Source organism: Carlito syrichta, unplaced genomic scaffold, assembly GCF_000164805.1.
Source record: "Carlito syrichta isolate Samal-C Ts95f unplaced genomic scaffold, Tarsius_syrichta-2.0.1 Scaffold307103, whole genome shotgun sequence".
In the NCBI taxonomy this organism is placed as follows: domain Eukaryota; kingdom Metazoa; phylum Chordata; class Mammalia; order Primates; family Tarsiidae; genus Carlito; species Carlito syrichta.
Window position 1 is genome coordinate 80,308 of NW_007251199.1, and position 13,307 is coordinate 93,614.

Sequence of the window (13,307 nt, forward strand, 5' to 3'; positions counted from 1 at the left end):
TGGTTCAACATTCGCAAGACAATAAATGTAATTAAATACATCAACATATGTAAAAACAAGAACCACATGATTACCTTATTAGATGCAGAAAAAGCTTTTGATAAAATCCAGCATCCCTTCTTGATAAAAACCCTCAAACACCTAGGAATAGAAGGAACATACCTCAAAATAGTAAGTGCCATCTATGACAAACCCACAGCTAACACACTGCTAAATGGACAGAAACTAGAATCATTTCCGCTGAAAACTGGAACAAGACAAAGTTGCCCACTCCCACTCCTCTTGTTCAATAATGTGTTGGGAGTTCTAACTCAGGCAATTAGACAAGTGAAGGAAATCAGTGGTATCCAAATAGGAAAAGAGGAAGTCAAGTTATTTCTCTTTGTTGATGATATGATCCTATACATCGAAAATCCAAGAGAATTTGTCAAAAACCTGCTTGCACTGATAAAGACATTTGGCAAAGTCTCAGGGTACAAAATAAATATGCAAAAGACAGTTGCATTTCTATACAACAACAACAAGGAAGCAGAGACCCAAATTAAAAGTACAATACTATTCACAATAGCTACCCACAAAATGAAATACCTCGGCATCTTCCTAACCAGAGAAGTGAAAGACCTTTAAAATGAGAATTACAAAATACTGCTCAAAGAAATACAAGAAGACACAAACAAGTGGAAAAATATTCCTTGCTCATGAATAGGAAGAATCAACATTGTTAAGATGTCTATCCTACCAAAGGCAATCTACAGATTCAATACAATACCCATTAAGTTACCAACATCATTCTTCTCAGACCTAGAAATGACAATACAGAAATTCATATGAAAACATAAGTGACTATGAATAGCTAAAACAATCTTTAGAAAAAGAAACAAAGCAGGAGGTATCACACTTCCAGACTTCAAACTTTACTATAAGTCTACAGTAATCAAAACAGCCTGGTATTGGTACAAGAACAGGCACATAGACCAATGGAACAGGATAGAGATTCCAGAAGCAAAACCTCAACTCCTCAATCAACTCATCTTTGACAAAGCCTCCAACTACAACCACTGGGGAGAGGAGAACCTATTCTATAAATGGTGCTGGGAAAACTGGCTGACCACATGCAGAAGATTGAAATGGGACCCCTACCTATCACCATACACAAAAATTAACTCTAAATGAATCAAAGATCTAAACGTAAAACCTCAAACTATAAGAATCTTAGAAAATGCAGAAGACACCCTTATGGAAATTGGAACTGGCAGCCAATTCCTATTCAGAACCCTAAAGGCCAATCCCTTAAGAAATGAGATAGAGCCGGGTTCGGTGGCTCAGCCTGTAATCCCGCGCCTTTGGGAGGCTGAGGTGAGTGGATTGCCTGAGCCCGCGGGTTCGAGACCTGCCTGGGCAGTGAGACCTCATCTCTACAATAAATGAAAAAATCAGCCAGGCGTGGTAGCGCATGCCTGTAATTCCGGCTACTTGGAAGGCTGAGGTGGAAGGATCGCCGGAGCCCAGCAGGTCGAGGCTGTGGTGGTCGGGAGCGGTCACTGCACTCCGGTCTGGGTGACAGAGTGAGACTCCAACTCAAAAAAAAAAAAAAGAAATGAGATAGACAAGTGGGACCTCATCAAATTAATGAGCTTCTGCAAAGCAAAAGAAACCATCAAGAGAGCAGGGAGACAGCCCACAGGATTGGGGAAAAAAAATTAGGATCTACAAGGAACTCACACGCGCCTAAAGGAAAAACAAACAAACAAACAGCCCTTTAAAAAGTGAGCAAAAGATACGAACAGATGAACAGACACTTTTCAAAAGAAGATACATGGGCAGCCAACAGACACATGAAAAAGTGCTCAGTTTCAGTCATCATCAGAGAAATGCAAATCAAAACCACATTGAGATACCACCTAACCACTGTAAGAATGGCCATCATTAATAAAACAAAGAACAACAAATCCTGGTGAGGATGTGGAGAAAAAGGAATGCTTCTACACTGCTGTTGGGAATGTAAACTAGTACAACCTCTTTGGAAGACAGTGTGGTGATTTCTGAAAGAACTAGAGATTGACCTTCCATATGACCCAGCAATTCCCCTATTGGGAATATACCCAGAGAAACTCAAATCATTCTACAAAAAAGATACCTGCACACATATGTTTGTTGCAGCTCTAGTCACAATAGCAAAAACATGGAACCAACCATGTTGCCCATCGAAGCTATACTAGATAAAAAAAAGGTGGTACGTATACACAATGGAATATTATGCAGCCTTAAAGAAGGACAAATATATGGACTTTGCAGCAACTTGGATGGATTTGGAGTTGATCATACTCGGTGATTTATCACAGAAATAAAGAACAGAGTTCCATATGTTCTCACTCATAAATGGACCTTGAACAATTATAATGCTATAAGAAAGTGATTTGCAGTAGTGGGAAACTGTCAGGGGAGGGGGGATGGGATTGGCAGTTGAGGGAAACGGCTAGGGGAGGGAGGGGCATGACTCACAACAAGGGTACCTGCATAATCAGTGTTTATATCCCTAACCCTAAAATGACCCCACATCTTTATAATAAAAATGAAAAAAAAAAGAAAAAAAATTCAGCTACAAATGGTTAACTTTAGCTTTCCATACTGCAAAACAAAAGTAGATTCTAAAGTGAAATTAGAGATCTTACCACATGCTTATCACTGCCATCCTACTATGTAAAGTAGCTCAACAGACTTGTCACAGAATGCATTGGTAGGCTAAAGTTTCTAAGACAACTGATGCTTAAACTAGCGAAGTCCTAAAGCAACTCATATTAGGATACAAATGTTAGTTATTTACATATAGCCCAGAAACTTATTTTCTCACAAATAGTGTGCCAGCTACTTTTTAAAAAGATTGAATATAAGGAATTTAAAGGCAATTGAAAGAAAAATTAACTAACTTGCCTAAGTTAATAAATAATAGAGTTTTAATTCAAGTGTACTAAATTCTAAAATCTATTGTGCAAAATTTAAGACTTATACTATACTGCTGTTAATTATAATTATTTTCAAAATCAATTATCTCAATATGATTTTTTGAATAATTCTTCCTTTTTCCATTGACAGGTAATAGGTGTTAGTCATTAATTCCACTTAATTCTCTATCTGGTTTTGTGACTAAACCATACTTTGTAATTAGTGTAGGTTTATAATATCTTTACAGAGTTATTTGTGCTAGTGTTCTCTTATTAATAAAAAATTATTTTGCTATTTTCACCTTTTTTTAAGACAAAGCTCACAGTCAGGTTGTCAAAAAAAATTGTTTTGATACAGTTTGGATATTAAGATATTTGATTTGTTTTTCCTCCTTGTGGATATTACATGGACCACAACCAAAGAGCAATAGAGAAAATAGTTCATTTGATTGTTTTTCAAATTGTATCATTTATGAAGTAGTAGATAACTTCAGATTGCTTTTGTTATGTATATCTTTCCTAGTTATATAAAATAAAAATTAATAATATTCTTAGAAAAATACAAATCAAAATACGTATTTGAACAGTCTATAATGTGATACTGGTGAAGTCAACTGAAAGTCACTTTAACCTGACAAAAAAATTTATCCTAACAAAAAGTTGATTGAACTCACTTCATCTATTCCTCTCAGAATTTTAATGTGCTATTTGCCAAGATAACTTAAAGATTTATAAATCATATTTCTCATGTATCTACAAGGTCATGTTTAGTTGTGACAAAAATAAATTACTTTTTCTTAAAAATATAATGATTCAGCATGAAGTATTAGCTTTATTCTGTTTATAGGATCAGGGATTGGAGTCTGTGAGAAAGTAGTTAAGACTGGGAAAATTTAAAATCTGGGAAACAGGAAAATTTCCCAAGAGTGGGTTCCGACGTATATTGTGGACCCTATCAACTTTTCATATGTATATATTTTTTTCCCCACAAAGCATTGGAATTCTGGGTTGATTCCTTAGAGTATGAGATTTTCTTCTTTCTTTCTTTCTTTTTTTTTTTTTAAGATGTGGGGTAGAATTCAGGGTTAGGTATACAAATGTTCATTATGCAGGTACCCTGTTGATGAGGTGTGCCTCCCTCTCACCCCGGAGAATATGGGGTTTTCAACTAGGTAATCTGGATTCAAATACTGCTTCTACCACTTGCCAGTCAAGTGAACTACTGTTGTTATTATTACTACTATTGTGTGTGATGATGATGATGATGAACTCAGACTCATTAAATAGAGAGGTGAAGGTTGAAAGGTGGATATCATAGACACTGGAAGGAAGAGGAACAGACTGGGAATACAGGACCTTACATGGGAGAAGTGCTTCTGGGGATTCTGGTCTATTTTGTTTCCAAGTCAGACTACTGCTCTTCCTCTTCCTACCAAAAATGGGTATAACTACTCAGGGTGAGTTGGAACTTCATTTCTCACTTAACACAACAAATTTCTCAAGGAACAAGAAACCAAATTGATGTATAACAGATGTACAAGCTTTTCTTTTGTGGTAACATGTTCTTTCTTGGCACAATTTTAATTGCCTTGAATGTATGCGCAACAAGTTTGCAAGTGGGCTCATGTGTTTTCATTCTTAACTATTCCCACATTTTTTAGGGGCACAGAAGGCATATTTACTGTAAGCCATAAAATGCAAAAAAGGAAAAATATGAACACTTCATTTGATGTTATTCCAAGAGAGTTCCTGTTGCCAACGAATAATTATTACTGAATTGGGACAAAATGGCATGTTGTATCTGGCTTTCTATTTTTCAGTAACAAAGTGAGGAATTAGAAGAGTGAATGCAGAGCAAAGCCCTGTATACACAGTTAGACTCATCACTAAATAGATTATATTTATTAATTGCCTTTTTTAATGTGCTATTTGCAAAAGCATTTTACATATATAATTTTACATAATATATGTAAAATTGTTCTTTTTAAAAGGCAATTAATTCCAAAATAGTATTTTTGTCAGATTACCATTCCTCATGTCCTCTTAGTTATTAACAGTAAAATAACTCTCTTCTTTTTGACCAGAGAAGAGTTATCCACCTCACTCCAAACTTGTTTCTGACAGCATTCCAGTCTTGGTCACTGAGAGTAGTTGTGATTGCACTGGGAAGGGCAAGACAGTTGCTTCAAGTCAGTTCACTAGGGTTGTATGATACATTGCCTGAGTCTCCCTCCATACAGTCCTGCACTTACAACAAATTTTAAACAAAGAGGCCTGGGAAAAACTGATGTCTCTGTCATCACGCAATTAGAAATAATTACAGCAACCACTTATTGAATGTACATTATGGTCCAGGTATTCCACTGGGTCTTTTACATTTATCTCACTCAAGGACCAATGATGTTAATTAATCATCAAACTTAGTTGGAATAGCCTACTACACACCTAGGCTATATGGCATAGCCCGTTGCTCCTAGGTTACAAACTTGCATAATATGTTACTGTACTGAATCCCATAGTTCATGGAGAACTATGGAACACTATGGTCTAAACATTTTTAAACATTAAAGAGATACAGTAAACATATGGTATTAAAGTCTTGTGAGACTACTATCACATATGCATTCCATCATTGACTGAAATTTTACCTTGTATAACAATTTTGCCTTGTATTTTTCAGTTATATCCCCTGATATTATCTATTCAGTCATTTCCAGGTAGCTTCAAATATTAGTGTTGCTTGTTTAAAATAGGACTCTGAACACAGTATTTTGAAAAGTTTTAGAAAAATTCCTTTTTTTATGTTATGCAAAACAAGTTTTAAGCAGGTTTTATAGGCCAGGTCAGATAATATCCAGGGTGATAGGTAAAGTTTCCATCATGGCTGACATTTGAAAACAGTCTTCAAGGAAAAGATATCAGTTGCCACCAAGCAAATGTTATCCTTGTTACTGTCAATAAGAAACGATCAACAGTTGTCATTTACTCAAGGCCGACTATAATAAGGCACTCCCAGTGGTTCTGAGAGGTAGGTGTAGTGCTATATTTTGAAAACTGAGAGGGAAATAAATAACTTGTTTTTGATAGGCACAGGTTAGTAGGTTGCAGAACATTAACTCAAAATCTAGTCTCTAATTTAAGACTCTGTTGTACTATATAGTCCACTTTCTGGGACTGTCAATTCCATTTTGATATAACTATTCAAGCTACATAAAATATGAAAATAAAAGTTGCTAATACTAGTGCATCGTTTTTCATACACAGATAATTAGGAAAAAAATCAAAATTTTATAAAACTATTATTTCCTTTCCACATAGTCTGAAGATTCAAAAATACTTGCAAAGAAGTCTTACACCATGTATTTTGAGTTAGAATATCTATCAAGTGGCATGTCAAATTTCCCAGGGAAACTTCAGCACTTATTGGGCAAAAAAAGTGTTTTAGATTAAACTTAGACATTTACCCTCAATTTTTCTTCTCTAATATTGCTAATATTGTCTGCTGCCAAGATTATCATCTACTGATCTATGCTTTTCTTTTTGCTAAGAAAAACAGAATGTTGAGATGCTTGTATGTCATTTAAAAGTTATATGCAATTTCTCTACAACCTTTGGCGTGTTAGCCATAATAATGATGTTGATGATAATAATTATCCTTTCCATTTTAAAGTACTTTATAGATTACAAAATGTTTTTACACATTATTTTTTATGATTCTCACTATAGCAATGAGAGGTAGATGTTAGTCTTATTTTAAGGATAAGGGAAGTAAAGTTGTAATGGGCAAGTAATCTTCTCAAGCTCACACATCTAGGCAAGGCAGCATGCAGACAGGAGTTCAGATTTTCTGATGCTAAATTGTAAAAACTTCTGGATTTCATCCTCCTTTCTGCTTCCTGCTTCTGTTCTTTGCCTCATATCCTTTCCCCTTTCCTTTTCTTCCTTGTCCCCCACCCCTTTCATTTTCTTTCTCACTTTCTTTCTATTCATCCACCTTCTCTTGGTTCCTTTTCCACTGAACCCACCTGTCTCAGGTATGCTATGGCTATTTACAGCAACACAATGGAATTATAAATTTCTCTTTGCCAATTTGTAAACAGATATTAGTGCAGCCTTGAGGAATAGGTCAAGAAGTAGATTGAAATTCTTTGAGCTGAGGAAGTTTGCTTTGTTCATTGATAAATTCTCAGGACTTAGCACAAAGGAAATATTCATAAATATTTATTGCCTGAATGAATGAGTTAATGAATGACCTGGCAAAAACTATAAGCTACATATGAGCGCTTGGTAACTTTTAATATACTTGCATATTTTTGCTAATTGTCCACTCTCTACTGTTCATTTGGTAACTGCTTTTTTTTTTTTGAGTTGGAGTCTCACTCTGTCGCTCAGACCGGAGTGCAGTGGCCGCTCCCGGCCACCACAGCCTCGCCTGCTGGGCTCCGGCGATCCTTCCGCCTCAGCCTTCCAAGTAGCTGGAACTACAGGTGTGCGCTTACCACACACGGCTAATTTTTTGATTTATTGTAGGGATGAGGTCTCGCCAAGTTGCCTGTTTTTAGGAGTAGGGATATGGTTGAGTTTTTTTTTGTTGTTGTTATATTGATATCAATGTTACTAAGTTTTAGAATCACCACTATCAAAAGATACAAAATCTTTTAGCCACACACATCAGGCATCCACAGGGTTTCAGATTTACCAGCGGGTAGTATATATTGTTTCTATTTTCTTAATATACCACATATTAAATCATTATAATTATAAATAGATAACTTTTAAAACTATTAATATTACCCTGAACTCTTGAGATTTGATAATATTTTATGGCTCCAGTTTGAAGGATTTTGGATTTCTTTTCATAAGTAAAATTACTTTGTCTTCTCTATAAACACACAATAATGCATGCAGTCTCACACTGGTAGTTTTTTTGAACTATTGCATTCGACTGTGCAGGTAATGTACTGATTAATAATCAAACCATTTTAATATTTGATTATTAATCAGAACAGTTTTATGGAAAGTAATTCTCCAAATGACTCTCAGCCATAAAGTAAAGACCAAGGGGAAGAGTTAAAGACAAAATAAAGATCCTTTTAAGTTTTATGGAAAGTAATATGTTTCCAGATAGTTAAAGTAAGTAGCTCATGTGAATTTTTGTTATCTATGTACATATCCTTATATAATATCTATTGTACGTTCCAGGTAGTTTCTAAATTTTTCATTGTATTTAGTAGAATGGCAGTTTTACATTTGTTTGTTTTTGTTTCCCATTTTAGACTTAACTAGGGTCAAAGATTACCTCCATTCCAAAATAAAATGATTGATTTTAACAGGGAATTTTAGAGGATTCGTGGTTTAGTAGCTGGAAAAGGCAGTGTTTAAGCACTGATGCATGTACACTTTTTTCTTCACTAACCATGGGGACTGACTCTGGGATTGTTATTTATAATATCTGCTGAGTATGTGTTTACTGTAAGAATAATGCCTGAATACTGGCAGGAGCAAAACCCATTTAAAGGGAAATTGTACTTCTTTAGAGAGGTAACAAGGCTGAATGTGAGAAATATACATCTTGATGTTAGACACACATGGACTTGAACCCTCACTCTGCCATAACTGACTGCTAATATACAGTGGTAATAATGACATTTTGGTGAACAATGGTACACATACAGTACAGCAATCCCATTAAATTATAATATCATTTGTTTATTGTACTTTTTCTATTTTCTGCCTAGGTACTTTCTATATTTCGATACATAAATACTTACCATTGTGTTACAATTGCCTACAGTATTTGGCATAGTAACATGTTGTACAAGATTGGACCCTAGGAGTGATAGCCTATACCATGTAGCCTAGGTGTGTAGGAGGCTGTACTATCTAGGTTTGTGTGAATATATTCTATGATGTTCGCACAATGACAGAATCACTTAATGATGCATTTCTTATAACGTGTCCTCTCATTACGTGATGCATGGCTGTATACACTAGTCTTTCTTATAGATAACACCAAATAAAGTTGGAGCAGCAAAATCCAAAAGAGATTCCATATAAAAAGTCCAGGGATTACTCTATATCATAATAGCAATCATTTTAATTCATCAAAGATCTAGCTAGTACATACCAGGCATTCAACTAGTCACTTTACAAAAGTTATTTCATTTAATCCTCAGAATTACACTGTGAACTAGATGGTATTTGTGAACTAGATGGTATTATCACCATTTTAAAATTAAGTAAAGTGAGATCCAGGGTAAGTGATGTTTTCTTTTACTTCATAGTTAGCAATTGTCAGATCACATATAATATACAGATCTGTCTGGCTTATCTCTGTCTGAACCTTGACTTGTTTTTCCCTGGAGAACATAATGATTTAATAGTACATTATAATAGTACATTATAAAAGGGCATCTAGTAATAACTCAAAAAATCTGAAATTTAAAGTTCTAAAAATAATATGTATATATTGCTCACCAATGATACTCAAGGTGCCAAAAATACAATATTTTGGAGTAAGAGCTTAAAATACAGAAAATTTACCATGATATAAGTAACCTACATTTTACAAAAAAAAAATCTATTAATCAAAATAGAATTGCTCCATCTTTGAAAAACATATATCTAATTTATATATGGTGGTATGTCAAAAGGAATGGTTGGTTTCTCCAGCGACCTACTTACTGAGCCAATTGACTAAATGGTCTTGGCTTAAAACTCCAGCATTCCAAAGTGACTTTTTTAAAATGCAACAACTGACTGTTGGTGTTAAAAACAAAAACAAGGAAACAATGCAATTAGTTATTGGCAAACAAAGTAAAAGCTGGCACAAGTTAGACTGCAAAATTAATTGGTCCTAATTAAGTATCAATTCAGTCAACAGCAAAGTATGAATGCCCTATTGTGAAAGTTAACCAGCCCTATGCACTTTAAGAAGAATCCTCACAAGACCAACTTTGGGATGCTTCTCAGATTGGCCTCAATATCATGGTCACAGAAATCTTTTTAGAGATACTATATTTATCTCTTAGTTTGCACTTTAAAGGGAATTTATGGTTTTATCAATTTTTAGCACAATTTGGGATTTACATGTGCTCATGGATCCTCTACTCCTGTGGCCTAAACAAGATAAAATCATTGCTTGAGAGTAAACATTTTTACCACTTTATCAAGGCACAAGTTAAGCTAGAAGGACAACAAGAACTAAAAAGAGTGATAGCCTTGAAGAGTTAGTTCTTTTTCTGTATATTGTCTAACTCATTTTTGTGTGATGTGAAAATACTATATGATAAAGGTTACCTGGAAAGTTCTATACCACAAAGATCACCATTGTATAAACTTATTTTTCCATACTGCTCTGTGTCTAAAAGCTTTATATGGGTTATCAATATGCATCTATTTCTATAATCTAAAATACTTAAGTATGTTCACTATGGCCCTTGCATGGATCCTATTATTTCCATACCTACCTACCACCGTGCAAGAGGAATCTTCGTTAAACCATTTAAGATTATCTTTGTTAATTAGATACTAAATAAAAGACTTTTCTTCTCAGTTCAGTGTAAACATGTGCACGCAAAGGCATTCTACCTCCAAGGTGGGGGGAAGAGGAAAGGTAGAACTTATTGAAAGAAAGAAGATGACGCACAGATAGGGGCAGAGGAAGAGAGAGAAAGAAGCCTAGAGTTTGCCAAGAGCCCGCCTACTGGCTTGCTAGTGGGAGCCCAATCTTGCTAGGCAAATCCTAGCTTGCAGACAGTGAAATAAGAGCAGACATGAAGACAGGAATTCATGAACTTCTGATTAAACATATCTGTTCTGTAAATGCAGTCACCCTTGATAAAGTTACTATTAAGAGGTAGATATTCTACAATGGAGTATGATAACTTTCCTACTCATCAATTTCTGAGCTGATAAAATTCAGAATTGACCAAGATCTATACCTTTGTGTCCTTGCACTCATTGAAGTACTAATAGCAATAAAATCGGCTCCTTCCCAAAATGATAGGAAGTAAGGATTTCATAAAAGTTCGCTGAAACTATCTTGCTATTTACTAACCTGCAACAGAGTAAGTGCTTGAAGGGGGGGATAACAGGTGTTAAACCACTAGTCACAGAACCATAATACTACTGCAGACCCCAAACACACACCCTTCGTCACCTGCCCAAAGTATTAGTGATGAGCTATTCTAAAGAAGAAGGAGGCAAGAATGCAGGCAGGTTGCCTGCACAACCACACCGCACTCCAGGCCTCTCCACATCATTTTCATTCTCTCAGTAAGTTCTACCCTTCTTCCACTTCCCCACCATGGTGTTAGAATGTCTTTGTGTGCACATGTTTACACCGAACTGCAAAGAAAAGTCGTTGGTTTAGTGTCTAAACAAAGAGTCTAGGAAGGTGGACTGCTTAGCAAAGTGGAATGGAAATATGAGACATGTACTTATTTCTTATCATCTTAAATGGTCTACGCAGATTCGTCTTGCGTGGGAGCAGGTAGGTATGGAAAGAGCGCCACATCACTCTGCACAAGCACACCCCGTACTCTACCTGCGCCCACCACGAGGGCTGCCGGCCCACAGGTGCGGATGCAGTTCAGGAGGGAGTTGGAGCGGATGTTGGAGTTGAGGAAGGCCACCACGCAGCCCAGCTTGGCCAGGCCGAACCACACGTGGACGAAGTCGGGCTCATTGCTCATGAGCAGAGCCACAGTGTCCCCTTTCTTCAGAGAGGAATGGTTCAGGAAGACGTGGGCCACTCTGCTACTCGTTTTGTCCACATCCTGATAGGTGTAGATGTCTCCCTCATAGATGATAAAAGGTTTCTGGGGGCGCCTTTGGACACGGCTCAGGAATTTATCCAGGACGGTGACCAGCTCCCCTCTCTGCTTGTACATCTCCAGCCGAATTCCATGGCGCACCACCTTCAGCAGGAACCAAAAGTCGTCCCAAAAGTAAGGGAACAAGAGTTTCTGCACGAAGTGCAGGAAGACGATTCCAGCCCCTAGTCCTGTTAGCCATGACAGGAGCATGGGGTCACAGAGCCAGAAGGCAGTCCTGATTTTAGTCCTACCAGCGTCCTTCTCCCCAGGCGCAGCTCTCCACGGAGCCCGCAGGTCCTCCCTGTCCAGGGCTAACACCTGCAGTTCTTGACAGCTTTTCCGGGGAGATCCTGCCAAACAGAATCAGAGGTTTGCACCGAGAAGGTCGCCCCAAGGGATTCTGGAGATAAGGCCGGGACACCAGGTAGCTGTAGAGCAGAAAGCTCCTGGTTCCGATGAGAAACCAACACAGGCCCCCGCGAGGGCCTCGGAATCTAGCAGCCGCTCACAGCACCCGCCCCCCACACCCCGCTCCGCCCCTGACGGCGGTCCCGGGCTTGCCTGGCGCTCCGGGACTTTCCAGCCCCGTTCCCGTCCGGGCTGGGTCAGTCCTCCATGCCTCTGCGACCTCAAGCAAACCCCACTAGGTTGGGCCAGGTTCAGATGCTCGTCTCCCTGGGAGAGTCCTCCCCCCCCCCCCCCCGCGCCTGTGACCTGGAGGCTGAATGCCAGCCGGGGAAGCTGGGGTGGCGGTGACTGAAAGCTCAGCGGTTGGCTGGCTCTACCGCCAGAAACCACGCAGGCTCTCCTTCAGGGCTCTGCAACACTGTCCCAACCCCTCTCAGTCCCGGGAGTGCCCCTGGACGCACCGGGTTCCGGAGAGCTGCTCCCGGGGGCCACCGCGCCCGCTGGAAGGAGCTGTCCCAACCGCAGCAGCAGCTCGGGCTCCGAGTGTCCTCGCTTGGGCTGATGTCTCTCTTCCCCGAGCCGCGGCGGGGGTGTTGCCCGCTTGCCTCCTGCCTCTGGGCTCCGGGCCAGCCCTAGCCCCGGGCTCACGAAGCTGGAACAGCCTGAGCCCTCCCGCCGGCTCCTCCCTGGGCGCGCGTCCCGCCACCCCGATATGTGTGCTTCGGGGCCAGCTCGCACCCGAAGGACGCGGCCCGCGGCCGGGGCATCTGGCCGGGAACAGGACAGTCCCTTAGAGGGAAAGCCAGGATCCGAAAGGCTTGGAGTCACAGAGGACCCTGGCTGTGCAGGGGCCCTGGCGAGGCTGGTAAGGTAGAATAGTGATACACCAGAGGCCATTCATCGAATCAACAATGAGTGGGGAGTAAACTACAGAATGGAAAGAATGAGACACAAGAGAAAAGGGGGCGGGGTGCGGGGGGGGGATCACACTGCATGTGATCGTGCCATTGCACTCCAACCTGGGGAACAGAGTGAGACCTCGACTCAAAAAAAATAAAATAAAATAAAACAAAGTGTAAATGCCGATTATTCTGTGTCCTTAAAAATAACACGATTCCCCCCCCCCCCCCCCCCCCCC

General features: G+C 39.0%; 1 protein-coding gene across 1 annotated transcript in view; it reads right to left on the reverse strand.

The window, feature by feature from the left end:
- SLC27A6 (solute carrier family 27 member 6) overlaps positions 1-12,204 on the reverse strand; it is a 66,223-nt gene extending 54,019 nt beyond the window's left edge. Inside the window, exon 1 of the mRNA XM_008063852.1 lies at positions 11,491-12,204. Coding sequence (XP_008062043.1) covers positions 11,491-11,971 — 481 coding nt within the window. The 5' untranslated portion in view covers positions 11,972-12,204. The remainder of the gene's footprint in view (positions 1-11,490) is intronic.
- Positions 12,205-13,307: the final 1,103 nt, after the last annotated feature.